Source organism: Palaemon carinicauda, chromosome 3 (genome assembly GCF_036898095.1).
Source record: "Palaemon carinicauda isolate YSFRI2023 chromosome 3, ASM3689809v2, whole genome shotgun sequence".
In the NCBI taxonomy this organism is placed as follows: domain Eukaryota; kingdom Metazoa; phylum Arthropoda; class Malacostraca; order Decapoda; family Palaemonidae; genus Palaemon; species Palaemon carinicauda.
Genome location: NC_090727.1, coordinates 197,698,212 through 197,718,508, shown reverse-complemented (window position 1 = coordinate 197,718,508; position 20,297 = coordinate 197,698,212). Strand labels below are relative to the sequence as shown.

General features: G+C 40.5%; 1 protein-coding gene across 12 annotated transcripts in view; it reads left to right on the top strand.

The window, feature by feature from the left end:
* Window positions 1-17,867, top strand: part of LOC137638835 (uncharacterized) — a 231,181-nt gene extending 213,314 nt beyond the window's left edge. For all 12 annotated transcript variants that reach the window (XM_068371231.1, XM_068371230.1, XM_068371236.1 and 9 more), the window contains 6 exons: window positions 6-182; window positions 326-469; window positions 4,032-4,192; window positions 12,280-12,432; window positions 12,563-12,730; window positions 12,895-17,867. In XM_068371231.1, the coding sequence (XP_068227332.1) occupies window positions 6-182; window positions 326-469; window positions 4,032-4,192; window positions 12,280-12,432; window positions 12,563-12,730; window positions 12,895-13,083 (992 nt within the window). In that variant the 3' untranslated portion in view covers window positions 13,084-17,867. The remainder of the gene's footprint in view (window positions 1-5; window positions 183-325; window positions 470-4,031; window positions 4,193-12,279; window positions 12,433-12,562; window positions 12,731-12,894) is intronic.
* The last annotated feature ends 2,430 nt before the right edge of the window (window positions 17,868-20,297 follow it).

Genomic DNA, 20,297 nt, shown 5'->3' with positions numbered 1-20,297 from the left:
AATAGGTGCAGTAATTGTAGTAGCAACACCTGGGAGACTCTGTAAAGTACTGAAGCCAGGAAAAGGCACTATTCTTAAAGTCAAGAAGTTGAAGGTACTCATCCTTGATGAGGCAGACAAATTACTTGATGATGGAACTCACACAGATCACTTGCGGAAGATTTATTCACATCTTCCAACAGGTATTGTTCACATACGGTTTCTTAGTTTGGTTTGGAAGAATTTCAAGTAGATTTTGGCTCTCCAAATACATTACTGTATACTGATTTGCTAAAAGGAGTTGGTTCCTCTGGAAATCAGTAAAGGTTTTCTGGCTATTTTTCAGAAAAACTGCAGAAAATTTTAGTGAGTGCTACTGTTGCTGATGATTGTTTAAAACTGGCTAAGGATGTTTTACAAGAGGAAGGGGAATTTATGTGCATAAGCACCGAAGCAAAATCATTGCCAACTACTGAGCAAGTCAAGCAAAGTAAGTAGAGATTTGATGCATTTTCTGTAGTTTTAAAAACTTGAAGGTGGGCTGACAAGCCTAAAACAATTCTGAAAAAATGAATATCTATTTATAATTCACTCAGAACCATATATTGATAAACTGTATTGTTTTTCTGATTAATTAAAGGTAAGTAAAATGCTTATTTAGAAATAACAACACTCAGATTGTTGGTATAATTTTTGTTTTGTTTTATAAGTAATAGCTGTGCTTTTGTGCATAGAAATTTGTTTTGGGTGATCATGATCTGCATTCTCTTTGTTTAGTGCCAGTGACAATATTTTACTTAGTGAATATTTTGAGGCATGCATAAGCCTCATGGTCCATTGGTTACTAAGCTTTTGAATTTCCACCTACAACAGATTCATTTGGTAATGATGGGAAGCCGTAAGGATTCCGCTCTAGAAGGTTTTATGCTGTACTGCCAGCAGGACAGATAGAAATAATAGGTCCTACCAGTTCAGTGTATATCTATTTTTCCTGGTAAATGAGACCTGTAGAATGCTTCTGGCCTACAACCATCCCTTGTTCAGTACCAACATTTAATTTGGATAAATTGTTGAAATTTGGGTTTGAAGAATTATATATTTATATTACATAGCTTTAGACCATACCCTAGAAGCTTTGCAAGTACTGTAAAATGGTGTAAATTGTCTTTTTCAGTGTTAAGAATGTATTCTGGCATTGTACTTTTTAATTCCCTACGGTTATCAGAAGGGATGAGGGTAACATAGGAAGAAATGTTACTCTAGTTTTAAAGTTTTTAAGTGTTTCTTTTTAAAGACCTCACAGATAGAACGGTTTTCTTTTTACTGTTAACAGATGAGCTATTAAGATTAGTGCAGTATCAGATGGACTTCTTAATAGATTTACATGTCAACCCCTGTGATGAGAATTGGAGGGTGGAAAGTTGATTTTGTCTTTGCCGTATTTCAGAACCATTTATTTTTACACTAGATGTTATACATTCTGTTCCACATCGTGTGCGGACATGGTGCCGAACGCACTTATGCCGAAAGACAAGAGGCCGAAGTCAAGAAGCCGAATGGACAGGAAGCCGAACAGTCATGAAGCCGAACGGACAAGAAGCCGACCAGTCATGAAGCCGAACGGACAAGAAGCCGAACAGTCATGAAGCCGAACGGACAGAATGAATAATATTGAAAAAATTCTTGGTTTGTTGTAAAATAGCCAGCTACCATAAATTAGCATACAAACATAAGCCTCAAAAAGGAAAACAATTACCAGATGTCAACAAAGGAAAATGACTTTTTCTATTTTTGTTTTCGAAAATTTTCTATCCCTTCAGTTTCTTGTTTTCAATATTTTCTATCCCTTCAGATTGGTCATGGAGTTCGTTAAAACAGGACGAGGAGGAAGAAAACTTCTTTTAAGCGGTTATGCTTACATTGTGGATAAAACAGCTAATGGCACAACATATTGGCGGTGTGAAAAACGCAACGAGTGTAGTGCTAGACTTAAAACTATTGATGATGAAATACAAAGTTCTGTGTGTGATCATTCTCATCCTCCTGATAGGGCTAGGAATTCTGTTCTTAAAATATGCGATGGAATGAAGAGTACAGCTGAGCATTCGGGTGAAGTTACGAGCAGCATAATTAGGTATGCAACGGAAGAATTGCCACTTAGTGTTGCTGGAGCACTACCCAAGCCACAAACACTTCAAAGAACCATACGAAGAGCAAGAAAAATACAAGTAGAGGAAGATTTAGACGTAATAACGAGAGGAGAAAACTTTTTGATGCATGAAAGTGATGCCGTTGTTATCTATTCTACCCAAACAAATTTGGACCTTTTATCAAAAAAGCAAACGTGGTTCGGAGATGGAACAAATTTTCCAAACACATCAATTTCAGGTTGCTTTTTTCATTTTGGCCAATGCATTTGGCGCAACATTCAAGCCTCTGGACTGCAAAACTGGTATGCTGAACCTGATAATGTACACCTAATTAAACAATTGCAGGCTCTTGCTTTTGCTCCACCAGCAGATATTCAAGAATTATTTGACAAATTCATTGATCAATTAGATCCCGCAATCGAAGAAATGATAAGCGACTTTCTAGTTTATTTTGAGAGAATATGGTTAGGAGTAGTTCAACGAGGAAGGAGAAAGAAGGCTATTTTCGTTGTAGAATTATGGTCTGTGCACTCTCGAGTTATGGATAATTTACCCAGAACTAACAATTCTCTTGAAGGTTGGCATGCGGCTTTCAAAAAAAGACTTAATCTAGTGCATCCCACAATACCCAAGCTTCTTAGAATTATAAGGAAAGAACAAGCTTCAAATGAAGTTCTAATTGAACAAGCATCTATGGGAATCGATATTTCGCGGACAACCAAAAATATGACGCCATCAACAAAAGAATCAAGTCTATTTGTAATTCGTATAACAAAGAAGACGGTCTTGGTTTCTTACGTGCCTTAGCATACAATTTTTAGTTAAATAAAAGTGTTTTTTTTTTTCTCCATTCAAATTTATTGTTAAATTTTAGTTATTTTTTCTCCATTTTTATTTTGTGATTAAGGAACATTTAAATTTTTAGTTAAATAAAAGTTAGTTTTTCTTCATTATTATGTTGCGATTTATAATCATTTAAATAATTTTACATTTGAATGACATTGTTCCAATAAAAAAGTTGCATAAAATGCTTCCGAGTTCATATTATTTATACCTCATAAAACTGAATGTGTCGTGAAACTAAATTATCCATTCTTCATCCTGTCCGTTCGGCTTTATGTCTGTTCGGCTTCTTGTCCGTTCGGCTTCATGACTGTTCGGCTTCTTGTCCGTTCGGCTTCATGACTATTCTGCTTCTTGTCCGTTCGGCTTCTTGGCTTCGGCCTCTTGTCTTTCTGCATAAGTGCATTCGGCATCATGTCCTACTACCGTTCCACATACCCATTTTGGCGAGGAAAGACAGTGATTTGTTAGGGATATAAAAGTTGTTTGATAACATCTGGTATATATACTGTATATAGAGTAAATATCTTAATGGGCTTATGAATTTAGACTTTCCAGGTAATTTTTTTCCAAAATTCACTGTTTGTTATTAGTTAAGAGTTCAGCAAAAAGTCATATAGCGAGTCAGTTTCAAATCAGAGGAATCTCTTGTAGGTTTATTTTAATAAAATAGTAGTTACATATGACATGAAGAATGAAAATTACTTATAAAAAAAAGTGTGTCAAGAGACATACAATTGTCATAGAGAAATGAAAACTTTTAATCAAGTTAACAGAAGATTTTAAATGGTTGACAATGGCTGAGTGATTTACATTGTCAGTTTTTGAAAGGCTTTATCTAAATGAATCCTGATTTTATTAGACATTACTGGGCATTAAATGTGTAGGTAACTGTGAAAGATATGGTGTAAATAAGCATTCATTGCTTTAATTTCTTAAAACTTATCATATACAGTACCTTTATTTTTCTCAATGAGAAAGTTCAATGTTTTATTGTTGCAAAAGTCTTAGACATATGTTTAGTGTGATGTTCTCTAAAGATTTCTAACCTTATTCCAGGCTATATATCGGTAGGAGCAAGTGATAGATTGTCAATGCTCATCACAGTTTTGAAAACTCTTCGAAAGAAGAAAGTTATAGTTTTCTTCAACTCCTGTCAATCTGTCAAGTTCCATAATCAAGTGTTAGCACATTTTGAGCTTCCTGTTCTATATTCTATGGTAAGTGCTTCTACTTTCTGCTGAAGGATTTACATTATCTTAATGGTATAAATTACCTTATGGATTACCCATACTATTGAAGTTCTTGAGTTATTTGCTGCAAAAGTGTTTTCAGAACCATTTTTCATTGTATACAGCTGTGATAATGCATGGTAGATGGACAGGAGTTGTCAAAAGTACTGTATAAGGAGTAAATGAAAGTAAAGTTATATTTAAGAGAAGAAAATGGTGAACATGAAGTTTTTATAGAGACAGTCATTTTCATCTTTTTGTTAGATTTTCATGATTTTTAACACTTACTGTAGTGAACTTGAAGAATATGTTGTAGTTTTTATAGGGACAGTCATTTGTATATTTATATTAGATTTTTATGATTGTTAACATTCACTCTGATATAAATAATATAAAACAGTACTAATACCTTCTTCTGTACTTCTTTAAAAGAATGAGAATCTATATAAACTTTCTTATTACCTATAGGGGGTACGGCCATTTGTGTATCTCTCATGGGGCACAGTAAGCATTACTATGGGGTCATTGCTGCATTCCTTTACCCTCTAGCTGCACTTGCTTTATGTTTGTTCCGTAACTGGAATACAAACCACACTATTTATTAGGGGTTGTACTTTTGGCGGAGCTGAAATGACGAGCCATTAAAATTTAGCGAGGGTTAACTACCAACACAGCTAGTTAGCGGGGATAGGTGGGGTTAGCTTGCTACCACTCACGTTCACACACCTGTGATTTAGTCACTTTACTTTTGGCTCGGATCGAGAGCGGTTGTTTCCTCTCTCACTCCTCGCCTATTCTGGACTGCCATTAATTTTTGTCTTTTAACTTGCTTTTTCTTATACTTGTATATACTGTACAGTATATGAAAACATTCTTAATGTTTATGTATATATATGTGTATAGAAATGTGGTAAGTTTCCTTTTCAGTGTTTGTGCTGTGTGTGTGATACATATACGACAACGAAACTTGCATAGTAGCAAGGCCAGCACAGTTCCACTTCGTGGGGAACGACCTCTCCCTCTCTGGTCCATCGGTCTTCCCGTCGGCATATAACCTTAACTCGGCCGCCGCAGGGGAATCGTCTTCGCCTGGACCCTCTTCATTCAACTATTGTCTTCGCCTTTTCCTTTTTTCCTACGAGAAACATGGATTCTGAGCGAAGGGAATGTGACCTTTCAAAGATTGACTACGGTCTCTCTCTCCTCGAGGTCGTTCACCTTTACTACAACGGCGTACTATTGGGGAAGCTCCTTTCCCGTGCACGGGTTAGGTTGCTCTTCCGATTGTTTGTCTCAGTTATTTTTAGTGAAAATATAATCGTATTTTTACTTTTCAGCTTTCTCCGTGGGGAACACTTGCCTTCGGAGGGTCAGTGGTTCTCACTATTAGTGAATATTCTTAGCTGATTTAAATAATTGTAATTCTGTTTTTATTACAGTTACTCCGCTCCCCCCTTCTCCCGTGGATGTCGACTGGGGAAGGAAGGGCGCAATACTTAATTTTATTCTTTCCCCTCTTCGGAATTCCTCCTGGGGAATTTGTTAAATAATTAATTTTTTGTCGGCGCAATACTTATTTTATGTTGCTCCCTCAGGGCTCCTCTTCGGAGTTCCTCCCTAGGGAATTTCTGTTAAATATTTGATTAATTTTATTTTTTTTTCCCAGTTAACTATGCAGTTTTTCTTCGTTCGACTAAGAGTGCCAACGAAGCAGAGCTGTTCTGTTCATGCGTGGAGAATCTGCTGTCACTGCCGTCCTTCAGAGGACGTCATCATGGGCGTCATCCCTTCTCTTAGAAGTACTCCCGTGACTACATGACTAGCACTTCAGATCATCTTAGAACGCTAAAGGAGGTTCGCCTCCAGGGGTTGGACAACTTCCCTTCCGAGGGAAGTTTCCTCCCCAGGTGTGAGGTTGTTTCTCCCTTCAGAGAGAGAACTTCCCACATCTTAATAAATTCATCGTCTCCAACTGCTGTTGCTGCCTTCGCCCAGACTTCTCTCCCCCCTTGCTGAGTTTCTCTTCCTTCAGGGGCAGAGCACAGTCTTGGCAAGTCTCTTCTACGAAGTGTTCACCTCTCTCGTTCGCGAGAGAGGCCACTCATAGAGACTCCTCTTCGGAGGATCGTTACTGTTAAGGTCAGCTTGCTGATCCACCGGCCCTCACGGGGCATCATCATGGGCGTCTTCTAGTCTCTTCTACGAAGTGTTCACCTCTCTCGTTCGCGAGAGAGGCCACTCATAGAGACTCCTCTTCGAAGGATCGCTACCGTTAAAGGTCAGCTTGCTGATTCACCTCTCTCGTTCGCGAGAGAGGCCACTCATAGAGACACCTCTTCGGAGGATCAAACAGACCTACCAGCGCAGCAGACCTACCAGGACCTCAACCTTGTGCAACAACGTAGTCCTTTGGACTTCGGTCCTGGACTCTAACATGGACCTTTTTTACGGTCCCCATCGGTGGATGCTTGCCCTTTCAAAGGGCACATCCCAGTTCCTGATCGTCCTGCCAGCTGACCTACCGATCTACCAGCGCAACCTTGTGCTGCAACGTAGTCCTTTGGACTTCGGTCCTGGACTCTAACGCAGACCTGCTTACGGTCCCCATCGGTGGATACTCGCCCTTTTTTAAACAAGGGTACATCCCAGTTCCTGATTGTCCTGCCACTGGTCATCCTACCAGCTGACCTGCCAACCTATTAGTGCTACCTTCGCATGCGAATCTTTCGCTCGCGCTCTCCGACAGTCTCACGCGCGCGAGCGCCAACGATCTTCCGCTCGCGGGTGCCGATGGTCTCCCGCGCGGGTGCCGATGGTCTCCCACGTGGGTGCCGATGGTCTCCCACGTGCACGCCAATAGTCTTGCATACGCGTGTGCCAATAGTCTTACAAGTGCGCACGCCAATACTCTTGCACGCGCTCGCGCGCCAATACTCTTGCACGCGCTCGCGCGCCAATAGTCTTGCATGCGCGCGACAATAGTCTTCCGCGAGTGCCAACAATCTTGCACGCGGGCGCGCCGACGATCTTCCGCGCGCGGGTGGTGATGGTCCGTACGCGCGCCAATAGTCTTGCGTGCGCTCGTGCACTGGCGATCTTCTGCGCGTGTGCCAACGATTTTCCACGAGTGAGAGCGCCAATGCTCTTGCGCTCGCACTGACGATCTTCCGCGCGCGGGCGCCGATGGTCTCCCGCACGCACCGATGGTCTCCCGCTCGCGTCGATGATTTTCCAAGCGCGCAAGCGCCAATGCTCTTGCGCGTGCGCCAATAGTCTTGCACGCACACGGGCCAACTTTCTTCCGCGCGCGCACCAACAGTATTGTGTGCGGGCGCCGATGGTCTCCTACACGCGCGCCAACAATCTTGCGGGCGCGTGAGCTCACCAACAGTCTACCGCGTGCGCGCGCCGACGGCCTTCGCGCGTGCACGGTCCAATAATCTTGAGTGCGCGCACGCAGCCTTCCGCGGACGCCGACGGTCTTCTGCGCGCGGACGCCGATGGTTTTCCGCATGCGCACGCCAACAGTCTCCACGTAGTACTCTCACGCACGCGCCAATGTACCCACCCTTGCGCAACCAGTCACATGCTTCGGCGCATTCTAGGGAGAATGCACAAAACTACACAGTGCCTTACTGCGCGCCAGCGCTCTTCCTGACTTTCCTGCGCCCTCCTACGCAGTTACGGTCCCGGATCCAATACGCCAGCTCTTGCCAAAGAGTAAAGGCTCGCAGATCCAATGCACCAGCTCTTGCCTAAGAATCAGCGCTTGCCTGCTCTCCAGGCAGATATGAAGCACCAGCATCATCCTGTGTGCCATCGCTACAGTACTCTCCTACACACTCGCGCAATTGTCAGTAAAAGGAATAAAACTTTTTGGACATGTCATCATTGCCCTATTCCTCCCCGCAAACATATAAACATTGCCACTGGGAAAAGAGGAATAAGGCTTCACAGAAGGATTCAAGATCCCGAAGATTCCATCCTACAAGGAGAATCGAAATGGGGAATCCTTGGTCCTTGTCTCTTCGGAAGTTTCTTTTTCCTTGACAGACCACCGTCAGCAAACAGGAAAGCATCAACAGACTGATCTCTAGATCACTGTTTGTTGATGGCTAGTTCACAGTTTACTGATCGCTAGGTCGCCGATCACCAGATCGCCAATTGCAAGCTCAATGCTGATCTTTGACCTCTAGTCCCTCCAATGACTAACGATCTCCAATTGCTAGCGTTTCCAATCACCGATTACTAGTCAATAACCAGTCATCAGCTTGCTGATCACTACATCACCGATGGGCAGCTCATCTTTCTTCGATCATTGAACTCAGCTCGCTGATCTCTGACCAGCCCATCTTCAGCTTGCTCATCTTTGACCAACCAGGGGGCACCATAATCAGCTTGCTGATCTGGAACTCACCATCGGCTCACAGACCGCTGATTCATCGGTCATCGGCAATTTGCCAGCAGTTCGTAACTCGAACTTACTAGTCAACCGCTTCCTGTAGTTCCTAGATCAGAAGGTATACAACATGCTCCTCGCTACTGGCCATTCGCCATCACACTAAAGTGATTGGCAAACGTTCGACAATCCTCATCAACGGCTTTCCAACAGGGAGTTACTTGCAAGCACTCTCCAACTGTACAGTGACCATGATACCCAACGGTTAACCATTGATTAACATTCGCCAGACTGATTCTATTCTAAGGAATAGCATCAATCCCATTAGGGCGCATGGTAAGGCTAAGCGTTGCCTTCCTTCTGTTAGTTAAAGAAATTCTCTCTCAGAGAAGAATTCTTACACTGGGTATCGCGCCTAATCCTTTACGACACGAGTCAAGACTCCAGCGTCGACAATCTTCCATGCAAAAGGATCAGCAAAGAGCTGTCCCTTTGGGTCGATGTCCACACCATGTTGGAGTTCGAACAAGGGATAAGACCTCAGGTCTTCATTTGCACTCTGGACCTAAAGGACACTTACTCCCAGGTCCAAACCATCCATCTAGGAAGGTTGGAAGATTCAGTCTAGACAAACAAGAAACACCAGTTCAAGGCACTGTGCTTCGGTCTTTCCATTACACCCATCCTGGTCTCACAGGATCGGCTTCTGTCTCCTCTCTCGGGACGACTGACTGACCTTAGCAGACTCAGTGGCAACCTTGCATTAACACTGGAACTTCTGAAGTCTTTTTACCAAGATCCAGTGATCAGGGTAAACCTACGGAAGTCTTCCCTACTTCCCTCCCAGGAGACTGGGTGTATCTGGGAATGATTCTAGACACCAATCTCCACAAAACCTTCTCGAAACGAGAACGACTTCCATTCTAAGAGACTTGAGTCGGAAAAAAGAAGAAAGGAGGGACCATAGTGCTGCACCACACGACCTCAGCCCTCTGGACAGAGCCCAAAGGTACCTTCACTTAAATCTCTTAGGAGATGAAGGCCAACTTTCCGGTCCTTCAGCAGCCTCATCGGTTCGTAACAGACCATTCAGTGATGTGATGGATGACACACCACACACCACAAAGAGACTCATATCGACAAGCAAGAAGGAACTTGCTTGTAGCCTCTTCCCATCTAATAGTATAAACACTAAGATGGGCCAAAGTCCGTTCAGTAACACTATCAACCCACTTCATTCCAGACTGGAAGAACGTGCTCGCCGACAATCTGTGCACAGCATCTCGGATAAGGTATACCGAATGGACTTTGGATCGCCATGTAGCCAACAAAGTCCCGACTTTACGAGGTCCTCCAACTAGGGGGTCTGTTCGCAACGCTCCTGAATCTCAGGCTACCGTTGCTCACCAGCCCTAGACCCCAAGGCTCTCTGGCAACAACGGTGAGTACAACAATGACGTTTATGTCTCATCCCTGTTTTATCTGGAGAAGGGCACTCAAGAAGGCTAGAACATCAGTCAACCTCTCAAGGACTCTCCTAGCTCCGCTATGTCATTATGCAGAACGGTCTCCAAACCTTTTGCAGCTCCTGATAGAGTATCCAAGAGAACCCTCTCCACATAACAGATAACCCACTTCGACACCTACCACAAGCTATAGCTTTGCTATGATTGTACGCCTGAAGACTACCCAATACCTCTTTGCGAAAAGGTTGTCTAGATATCTGAGGAATTCCTCAGCATCAGTCTACCAGGCAGCATTGCGTCTTGTGAGGTTGGTGTCTTGTGAAAGTGTCTATCCACTCGATACCTCGATTCCAGCAATAGTGGAATCCTCGAGTATATACAAGAGGAAAAGACCCCCTATTCAGTTTCGACAGGTAAAGATGATCACTCAACCTTGATCCTTCACCTACAAACTAAAAGAAAGGGACACCCTCTCATCGATAGACTTTTCCTAACTCATACGGAATTACAACTTGTCTTTCCCACTCGGAATTGAGACCTTCCTCTCAGAACATGGTTCAAATCTCCGATCCCTAAAGGGACTTCCTTATGTTCCACTTCACCAGGCAAAATATTTTCTCCTGATTTAAGATCACAATGTTTTTACACACTCGGACAGCAACCATACGAGTCAAGGAACTTCATGGTCTCTCTTTCGACATCTCCCATTATTGAGAAGGGCGAAAGACAATGTTCAGTTTCGTCCCTGAGTATGTCGCCAGACACAGTCTTCAGAGGTTACAGATCCTACACAAGTCTCAACTAGGTAACGGACGATCCAGATCACCCGTGACTTTGCCCAGGGTAAGGTATAAAACTTTACCTAAAGAAAACGACAACTGCCTGCCCGGGTCCCTCCTCTTGTCAGCACTGGGAGAGACTAGAGGAGGATCACCGAAACATCTTTTCGACATGACGACTCACAGTGTCAGGGGCATAACTATGCCCCTGGTCCTTCTTAGCAGATTACTCTGTGATGCAGGTTTTACAAGAAAGGATGTGAATGCTCCAGGTGACTTTCACAACCTTTCTCCTGCAAGACGTGACCCACAGGAACTCGATACGATCTCTATCGGTCCGGTGGTGGCTGCACAACAGCTGGTTGTATACCTCAAACTCCTTATTGGACAAGTAGCAGAAGGTTGAGGGCACTGTTACCCGGTTTTAGTCTGCGTGAATGAAAAGATTTGACTGGCTCTTATTCTTTTCTTCATCCTACCCTCTCGTGGGGAAAACAGCATCCTTGGTTCTCTGCATAAGCTGACCTCAATCCACTGCAGGTAAACCATGCTCCCTTGTGTACCTAGTATTAAGCTAATACTGTTGCGTCCCCATACCCTGGCGAGGTGGTATTGGGAAGTCTTTGGTACGTCAGGTTTTTCCTACATAGACTCGGAATAACTTTACCTAGACAGTCACACTTTTGCACGTCTCAACACACAGCTTGCGTAGCAAGGTTTAGCGAGGGCAGTGACTCCTTATTTTTGAGTACTAACATACTCGTTTAAGAAGTCCCCGGGCAAAGCCAAAAGCCAGATTGGCAGGGACGTCCACCCTTCCTAATGGGTGAGTCACCCCTAATAAATAGTGTGGTTTGTATTCCAGTTACGGAACAAATGACAAATTCGTAGTTAATTTGTATTTTTCCTAACTATACAAACTTTAGCTATTTATGCAAACTTGCCTGCCATCCCTATCCCCCTTGAAGTCCTACACAAGTGTGTGAATGGGAGTGGTAGCAAGCTACCCCCCCTACCCCCACTAACTAGCGGTGTGGGTAGTTAACCCTCGCTAAATTTTAAATGCTCGTCATTTCAGCTCCGCCGAAAGTATAACCTCTAATAAATAGCTAAGGTTTGTATAGTTAGGAAAAATACAAATTATCTACGAATTTGTCATACTTTACTCTACTTCTGTTCTTTCTTTTTATATACTTTACTCTACCTCTGCTCTTGCTTCCTTTTATCAATTGGGCTGTCTATCCTTATCTAACTTTTACCTTAGTGTAAATAGGGTTTTACCCTAGATGCATTTGGGTGCTGAATGGCCTCAAAGGTCCCAGGCTCCCAGCATTGGGCTATATAGCCCAAATCCATTCATCCAATCCAATCCCAACTTTGTTATTAAGCTTCATTTATTTACCGTATATAAAAGAGTCTTACTTTTAACAGGGTCAAGAAAAACAAAACCAACGAAATACTACCTATTCAAAGTTTTGGGATTTGAAACGAGGCATCCTATTAACAACAGGAATGGCAGAGAGAGGCTGGGACATACCTGGTGTTCATTGGATAATTATTTATGATCCACCTCATAAACCTGAGGTAATTTGCATTTTGTTGTGTATGTACATGCCCCCATGAGCCAAATGTGTATACAGTACAGGTATATTCAAACATTGTGGTCAAAATTTCAATAAATTTATTGTACTTTTTCTAACAAAATTTTTTTCAGGATTACATACATCGAATTGGTCGGACTGGACGTGGTGATGGGGAAATTGGAGAAGCATTATTGTTTCTGAGGCCTGAAGAAAACCAGTTTATAGACGTACTTCATAACATGAAAGTTAAGATTACAGAGTTGGAATTTGGAGGAGAACTTAAAGATATACAGAATCAGGTAATAAAATAAAAATTCTATGTAGCTTCATATTTGGAAAATTGTATAAAGCAGATATACTGTTGTAGAGCACAATACCTGGCAAGTTATCTGGTCAAACACATTAAAAGTGTCTTTAAACTGTACTTATTCACTTTATATTAATTTTTCTTTAAACTTTCTAGGTCACAACCTTAATTGATCAAGACAAAAGTATACAGGAGAAGGCCAAAATAGCATACAAGAAATTTATCCGAGCATATCAGTGTCATTCATTGAAAACGGTATTCAGCATAGAATCTCTAAATCTAACTGAAGTATGCAAGTCTTTTGGCTTTGCAAAACCTCCAATGTATTTGGGTCACTTGAAGTAATTTTGGTTGTTATTTAATAATTTTATGAATTACAGTTGCCTATTTTTATTAAAAGCATTCAAGTGTTGAAATGAATGGATATGAATTAATTGGAAAGTAAATAAATCATGAAACAAAGTTAATTATAGATGTGTAGTACTAACCCCTCCGAAGTAATGTCATACCCTTATTCTACTATTATAATTTCTTCTGTAAGTCACTGTTCTGTAACTTTTACTTCGGTCTCATTAATTCCTTCCATACATTGATAGATATGGTTTCATTGAGAAATTTTACTGGGCTTGTATTTCTCTCAGATTTAATTTATTATCTGATGACATTGAAATTTAAACCTCATTTACTGTGGCTTTTGTCCCACTTTTGTTATAACTTTCCTACTGACATCATATTTGACCCTTCTTCCTCATACAGCCAAGAGAACTTGCGTGTCATTCCTAGCTTCTGCTACTATAGTTCCATTTATATTACACAGTACTCCTGTAATTTAGAGAAAAGTTTCTGTTCACTAAGAAGAAAACCAATATCCTAATCTGGTCAATCGCTGAAAAGCATTTCTTGTCCTGTGGCAATAAAGTTTGTAACGACTCTGTTGAAATGCTAGTTTGCTCTTTTATTATAAAGGCTACATTCTTTGACATTTGTCCTTGCAGCTAGATCTTTACAATGTAGATCTAGTGTTCCTGGTCCTTCTACTGTACCCCATTCTAATTCTCTAAGGTTTCTAATATTTTCTGCTCATAATGCCCATAAGATGGAAAACATTAAAAAAAACTGGCATAGAATATGGTTTAGTAGAGTGCAAATGAACTGATTAAAGTGTTTCAATATTTTTTTCATATAATTAACTTCAAAAATGAACTGATTAAAGTGCTTTGGCTTTTGTTTCATATAATTATCAACTTCCAAGTGTTCTTCCTTGTGGGAATGTCTATTGGCTTAGTTTATTTCAAAATATAGTGGCAGTTCTGATCATTTCAATTACTACCCCATATCTGGAAGATCTACTATTGCTAAAGTATTGAAAACAATTCTGTCATTTAGAAGGTTTTATCGCCATCATTTGCACCATGTCAACTGCAACAGGAATAGCTTCTGAATTTTTCATTCAGGTTCCATGCCAATCTCCAGAACTAAAAACTTTTATTGAAAATCATCCAGCAATCCTGTCAAGAGGCTTCTTACTGAATTTTAAAGCAAGAAGCATTGCTAATGCAAAGTACAAACTGGTACATATTTTGTATGAATATTGCAATACAGTAATGCCTCGCAACACAAAATTAATTGGTTCTGTAAGGGCTTTCGTAAAGTGATTTTTTCGTGTTGCGAGTCGCCTTTTACATGTAAATAGCCTAATTCGTTCCAGACCCTACAAAAACACCACATTAAATGATTATAAAAAAGATATGCACCACTAAACAGTACTGAATGTATGAAAAGTACTGTATTTTGATCATTTAATAATAAATTAACCATTGATAATCTGTAAAAAAAAAAAAGAAGTGTTTAATTAGAGCAAACAGTAAAATTACAGTAACAAAAATGCGGAACCTTACATTTGGAGTGAGGCGATGTCCGAGGAGGATGAAAACGACGGAAAACGTTTACAAGTGGCAGAAAACGTAAACACTTAACTTAACAAAACAGATTTATAAATGACTGAAAACATTAACACTTAATTTTAGGAAACACATTACAAATGGCATCACTGCCACTTTTCTTTCGTTTCTTAGCTGGCGCTTGGTCTGCTTCTACCGAAGGCTTCTTTCTAAAATAATCGTCCAAAGAAGCTTGTTTCTGCCTGCTTCTTAAAATTTTCCTGAAATGACTCGGCCAAACTTCATTACAGTACTCCTTCAGGTCATCCGTCGTGAGTTCCTCTTGGTGCTCCTCGATAAGCTCATCAACTTCCAGACCCATGGACTTCCCGAGTGTAACAATCTTGGCAACTACAGATTGAGCAACAGGTTCAGTATCGTCAACATTTTTGGAGTCCTCTTCAGTTTGGTCTGCGTCGAAGCCCTCAAAATTTCGTGCGGAGATGGCACCAGGCCACAGCTTCTTGCAAGCAGAGTTCAAGGTGCTCCTCGAAACCTCCTGCCAAGCAGGGGCATTGTCCAGCACCAGCAGGCATTTCATAGGGAGGCGCTTCTCTTCCAAATAGTTTTTCACAGTTGGGCCAAAACAAATATTTATTCATTTGATGAACAATTGTCTTGTTACCGAGGCTTTTCCATGAGCCCTCCACAACACGTTTAGATTTTCCTTAGTGACTTTGTGGGTCTTGAAGGCTCAAGGAGTATTGGAGTGATATACCAGCAGGGGTTTCACCTTGCAATCCCCACTGGCATTTGCACAGAGTGCAAGGGTAAGCCTGTCCTTCATAGGCTTATGCCCAGGTAGCCTCTTTTCTTCTGCCTTGATGTACGTTCGACGAGGTATTTTTTTTTCCGAAAAAGCCCAGTCTCGTCGCAATTGAGGACTTGCTTGGGACTGTAGCCTTCCCGGACAGTCAACTCGTCGAACGTCTTAACAAAGGCTTCGGCCGCTTTCATGTTTAAGCTTGCAGCCTCCCCATGACACACCACCGAATGAATGCCTGAGCGTCTCTTAAATTTTTCAAACCACCCATAAGAAGCCTTGAAATCTGGGGTTTCCTGCTTCAATGTTCCTTCTCCTGCGTCGGCTTCGCCTGAGCAAGCACAAGATAACCGAAAATGGCACTGGCTTTCTGGCACATTATCGCTTCGGTGATAGTGTCTCCAGCCATTTCTTTGTCCTTTATCCAGACAAGCAGCAGTTTCTCCATCTCATAGTTGACGTGGCTCCTCTTGCTGGAGAAAACAGTCATGCCCTTAGAAGGTGTTGCTGCTTTGATAGCTTCCTTTTGCTTCAGGATCGTTCCTATCGTAGACGAATTTCGGCCATATTCCTTCGCGAGCACACTTAACCGCATGCCAGCCTCATATTTCTTGATTATTTCTATCTTCATCTCCATGGAAAACATCATCCTCTTCTTTCCCTTGACATCAGCAACTTTCTTGGGACCCATGGCTAATGATGTAACGTAATATCACACACGATAACAGTACTGTACAATTGTTACAAAAGCGAAATCACAAACACTAAGTCAATGTGTACTATACCGCTGCCGGAACAGAAAGACATAGGAATGTCAATGCGTAGATGCACGATGGGATACAGTACAGTAGATGCTGACCAATAGGAGAGCAGGATCTCATGGTGGTAACTTGCATCTGAGTAGGGAGATAACCAATGGGAACGCGGGAGGACGGTAGCGAGTTTACAGTCTGGCGGCACGTGAATTTTAAAATCCGTCTTGGATACGGTCGGGCTCTCGCACCGTACCTCCTTTCGTTGTCCGAAGCATATTTTGTAATGCGAGTCGTAAAATTCTTCGCATCTCCTTTCGCAGAGTGAACATTTCGTAAGCTGATTCTTTCATGTCGAGAGGTTTGACTGTATTGTACCATTTGTTAATTTAAATTATATTTTGCTCTTATCTTATAGATGACTCTAGGCTTTCAGTGCTTTACTCAACTTGACAATGCTGTTTAGGCAGGCTGTTCAGTGTATGGTAATCAGTTTTGATGTCTTATGTTTTCAGTGGTCGTATTCAGCATTTAGTTTAAAAGTGAATCATTCTTAGGTTATTTAGGAGTTTTTGTGAGAAACTGGATTTGGTATTTACATTTATTTTAGTCTTGTATTTATAGGACGTTATGTTGCACTGTATACCGAAGTAATTTGTAGTGTGCCTTACTTTATGAGTTTGAATAATGTTTTGTTAAATCTGATATAACTGTAGAAAATATATCATTGCTTGTTCTTTTTGTCAAAGTATGCATAAAGGATAGTATTGTTTAAAGTTGGGAATTTCATATCAATTACTACTTGAAAAAGGAATAAATATTTTCCTACTCATGAAATCATTTGAATGTATATTTTTGTATACAGTATGCAAAGAAATGTTTGTTCAGTACAGAATATTTTAGATAAAATATGATGTGAAGAAATACAAAAGATATTAAGAAATAAATATCAAAATTCTCACAAGCAAGGCAGTAGTAATGACCAAAGAATTTAATTATGTTTCATTGAGGTTATTTATGAAATAAGGAATTCGACATGGTTAAACAAAACTGAATTTTATGTAAAACTTACCTGATTTGAAAGAGACCATTGAATTTGTAATTCATATCATAGTGCTTGTGTTTTAAACATTCTTGGAAATGTAGAGAGAGGTTATGACTTCAGGTGATGATTTGGCTCTAAAAAATAAGGAACAATGAATGTGTTGGTGAAGGTCTTTGGTCTTTGGTCTATGTTAATGAATTCATTATATCTAATTCAATTTGTTATTTACCAGGAATCAAATATATTACTGTGCTACTCTGCTGTCAACTTGTATAAAAAAAATTTGAGTTTGTATACAGTATATTTTGCATACCGTAATGATTCAAGGCTCATCCAAATATGCACTAAATGATGTTATTTTTCACCAAACCCTGGTTCTGGATGTCATTATATTGTAATGCTGGTTTAGATAATTAATTCTACAATAGTTTGTGAGTTAGAAATATTATTGAAATTCACAGGTCATTCAATTTTTGAGATATTGAAAAAAAAAATAGTAAAGGCTAAGTCAATTTCAGTGGCCTCTGGATTGTGCTTGTTTATTACAGGGCATGGGTTGATCGTTGATTGCTGCCATTTCCATTCAATTATGATGGGATTAGACAAGATTAAAATTTCTGTTGTCATTATTTTTAATGTTTTATTCCTTACATAATATCACATTAAAAGTTATCACATTATTTTGAAGTACTTAATTTTTTTATATCATAATTATACACATTATTTGTAGTTGTTAGTACATATTTGCAGTTGTTCCAATACATATACAAACCCTCGTCCTTTAAATACGAATAAACAACATTATCACTAACCCGGTTGGGTTAACTAAAACATCCTGTGTGTGAGTGTAGAAAAGCGAGTTACCCCATTCTTGTCATAGCCTTGACCAGTCAAGCCACTCTCATGACCCAAGCTAACCTTTGTGTTTTTATTTTTTCTCTGTGTATTTCCATGTGTAGTGTTGTCTGCATGTACATTCGTGCTTTGATAGAGCAACCACGCAGCATGGGGCCAGCAGTGCTCCCAATCCTTGACCTGCTTAGAATGTAACTATTTGCCTGGGGAACATGCCCCCCCCCCCCATAGTAGGAGAAGGAAGAACAATTGCTCTTTGTACAAGATGGTAGCAGAGACTAGAACTTATCCCATCACCTCCAGGCTCTTCTTTCACCTATCAGCATTGGTAGGAGGATTCTGTATGGATGCTAGCCCCACATAAAAACGTGGGGCACAAGGTATGTCATCCTCCGGGCCTCCAATTTCTCCTGTCCACGTCTGTGATGCGCAAGAAAGCACTCAAGGTTGTATTGTCCTCATTTGCCTTCAAAAGCTCCCATATATTAGAGTTTGTGGACCTCATCGTGGCTGTATAACCAGAGGAAACCACCCTGTTCAAGGTACCTTCGCTAAAGTGCAAGAAATAAGAGATGCGACCTTCTTCCTCTTCCTCGCAAAAGGCCCATGTCTTCGGGGTCAGAACTGGGCATTCCCAGGGATAGGTCTAGGAAGAGCAGGTATTGGGTCCAAGTACTGTACTTGTGGACAAGTACAAGTACAGAAGATTTGATAGAGACTCAAGTCCAAGTACCTGTCAATATAGTTAAGTACAAGTACAAATACATTTCAGCAAATTTTCTATAATTTTCAGTGATATGTTTGATTTAAAATTGGTAGCAAATATCTAATGAAATTTGCATGCAAATATAAATTGGAGAGAAAATTTGGTGTTATGCTATAGCAGTCATAATAAAGAGAAGCCTCCCAAAAGGATATCCCCGATTAGTTTTCGCAACATAAATAAGTGAACCTTAGCCGAAAAGAGGTAAAGTGATATTCAAAGGATTTAATGAACAAGTGACCAAAACTGTTCTCCCACAAGTCAAGGTAATAAGAAAAAAATTATTTCCAATTTAATTTTGCAGTGCCATTAGCTGTTCAGAAATACTTGAAACAAATTACACTTTTCAAAACATTCTAAACAAAATTATATTTCTCTTATATGATTACTACGATTTCCCTATCATCTATTTGTAGGATTTATCATTGCATTTTACCAACATCAGAGACTCAAAATTCTTGTCAGTAAGACTATATCTGGGTGAAAAATTTTTCCTGCAATACTGAAAAGCCTTTTTACTAGGGCAGAAAAGCAGTGACTGATAGGTACTTTTGTGCCTCTTAGCATGAGTTTGAAATGTTTCTCTGTGATCTTTCCAGTATGCTAGCACATCTCTCTCTTCTGAAATGCATGGCTGAGTCAGGTATCTTTCAAATTCAATATCAATAGACCCCTGAATCTCTGTTGATTGTCGAACTGGGTTACCCATAAAACTAAACTGTTTCTTCATTTTTGGTTAAGTTAAACTAGGTCCTGATGTATCTATTGTATGGTGTGTGACAGGATCCAACCTTGCATGAGCTGTAGTATCTTTGGACATAAACTGGATTACAATTATGACAGAAGATTTACGATTCATCTTTTCTTCTTCTTCAGTACACCAATCTAATTTAAATCTCGGATCAAGGATGGTTGCCATTTGATATATTTTCCGTTCTTCATATACCTGTAAGCATTTCGGTAATGACCTCTTCAATCCGAATACCAAACCATTGTTGCACTTAGATTGCATTTTCTCTAAGTGGAACTTGAGCTCTCAAGCACATGGAATGAATAGGCTAGAAGAAACAGAATTCTGTCTTTGGGCACAGTCTGTAGCCTCCTCAACAGGCTCAAATATTTCTAGCATGTCATTAAGTATGTTTTGGTTATAAACGCCAAGTGTTGGTGTACCATCCAAACTGTTCAACTTTTCTTCTGGTAATCTGAGAATAGATCTCAACATCTTTAACTGCAAATTCCAACGAGCAGCACAACCTGATTTGTTATACAATACAGCCAGCCTACTAAGTATGTAATGTACTTGCAAACGTACTTAAAAGCACTTGATTTTTTCAAGTACTTAGTGGCCAGGTACATGTACATTGAATTTTAAAATCTCAAGTACAAGAACTCAAAATTCTGTACTTTATGCTAAGTCCAAGTACAAGTTCATTTACTC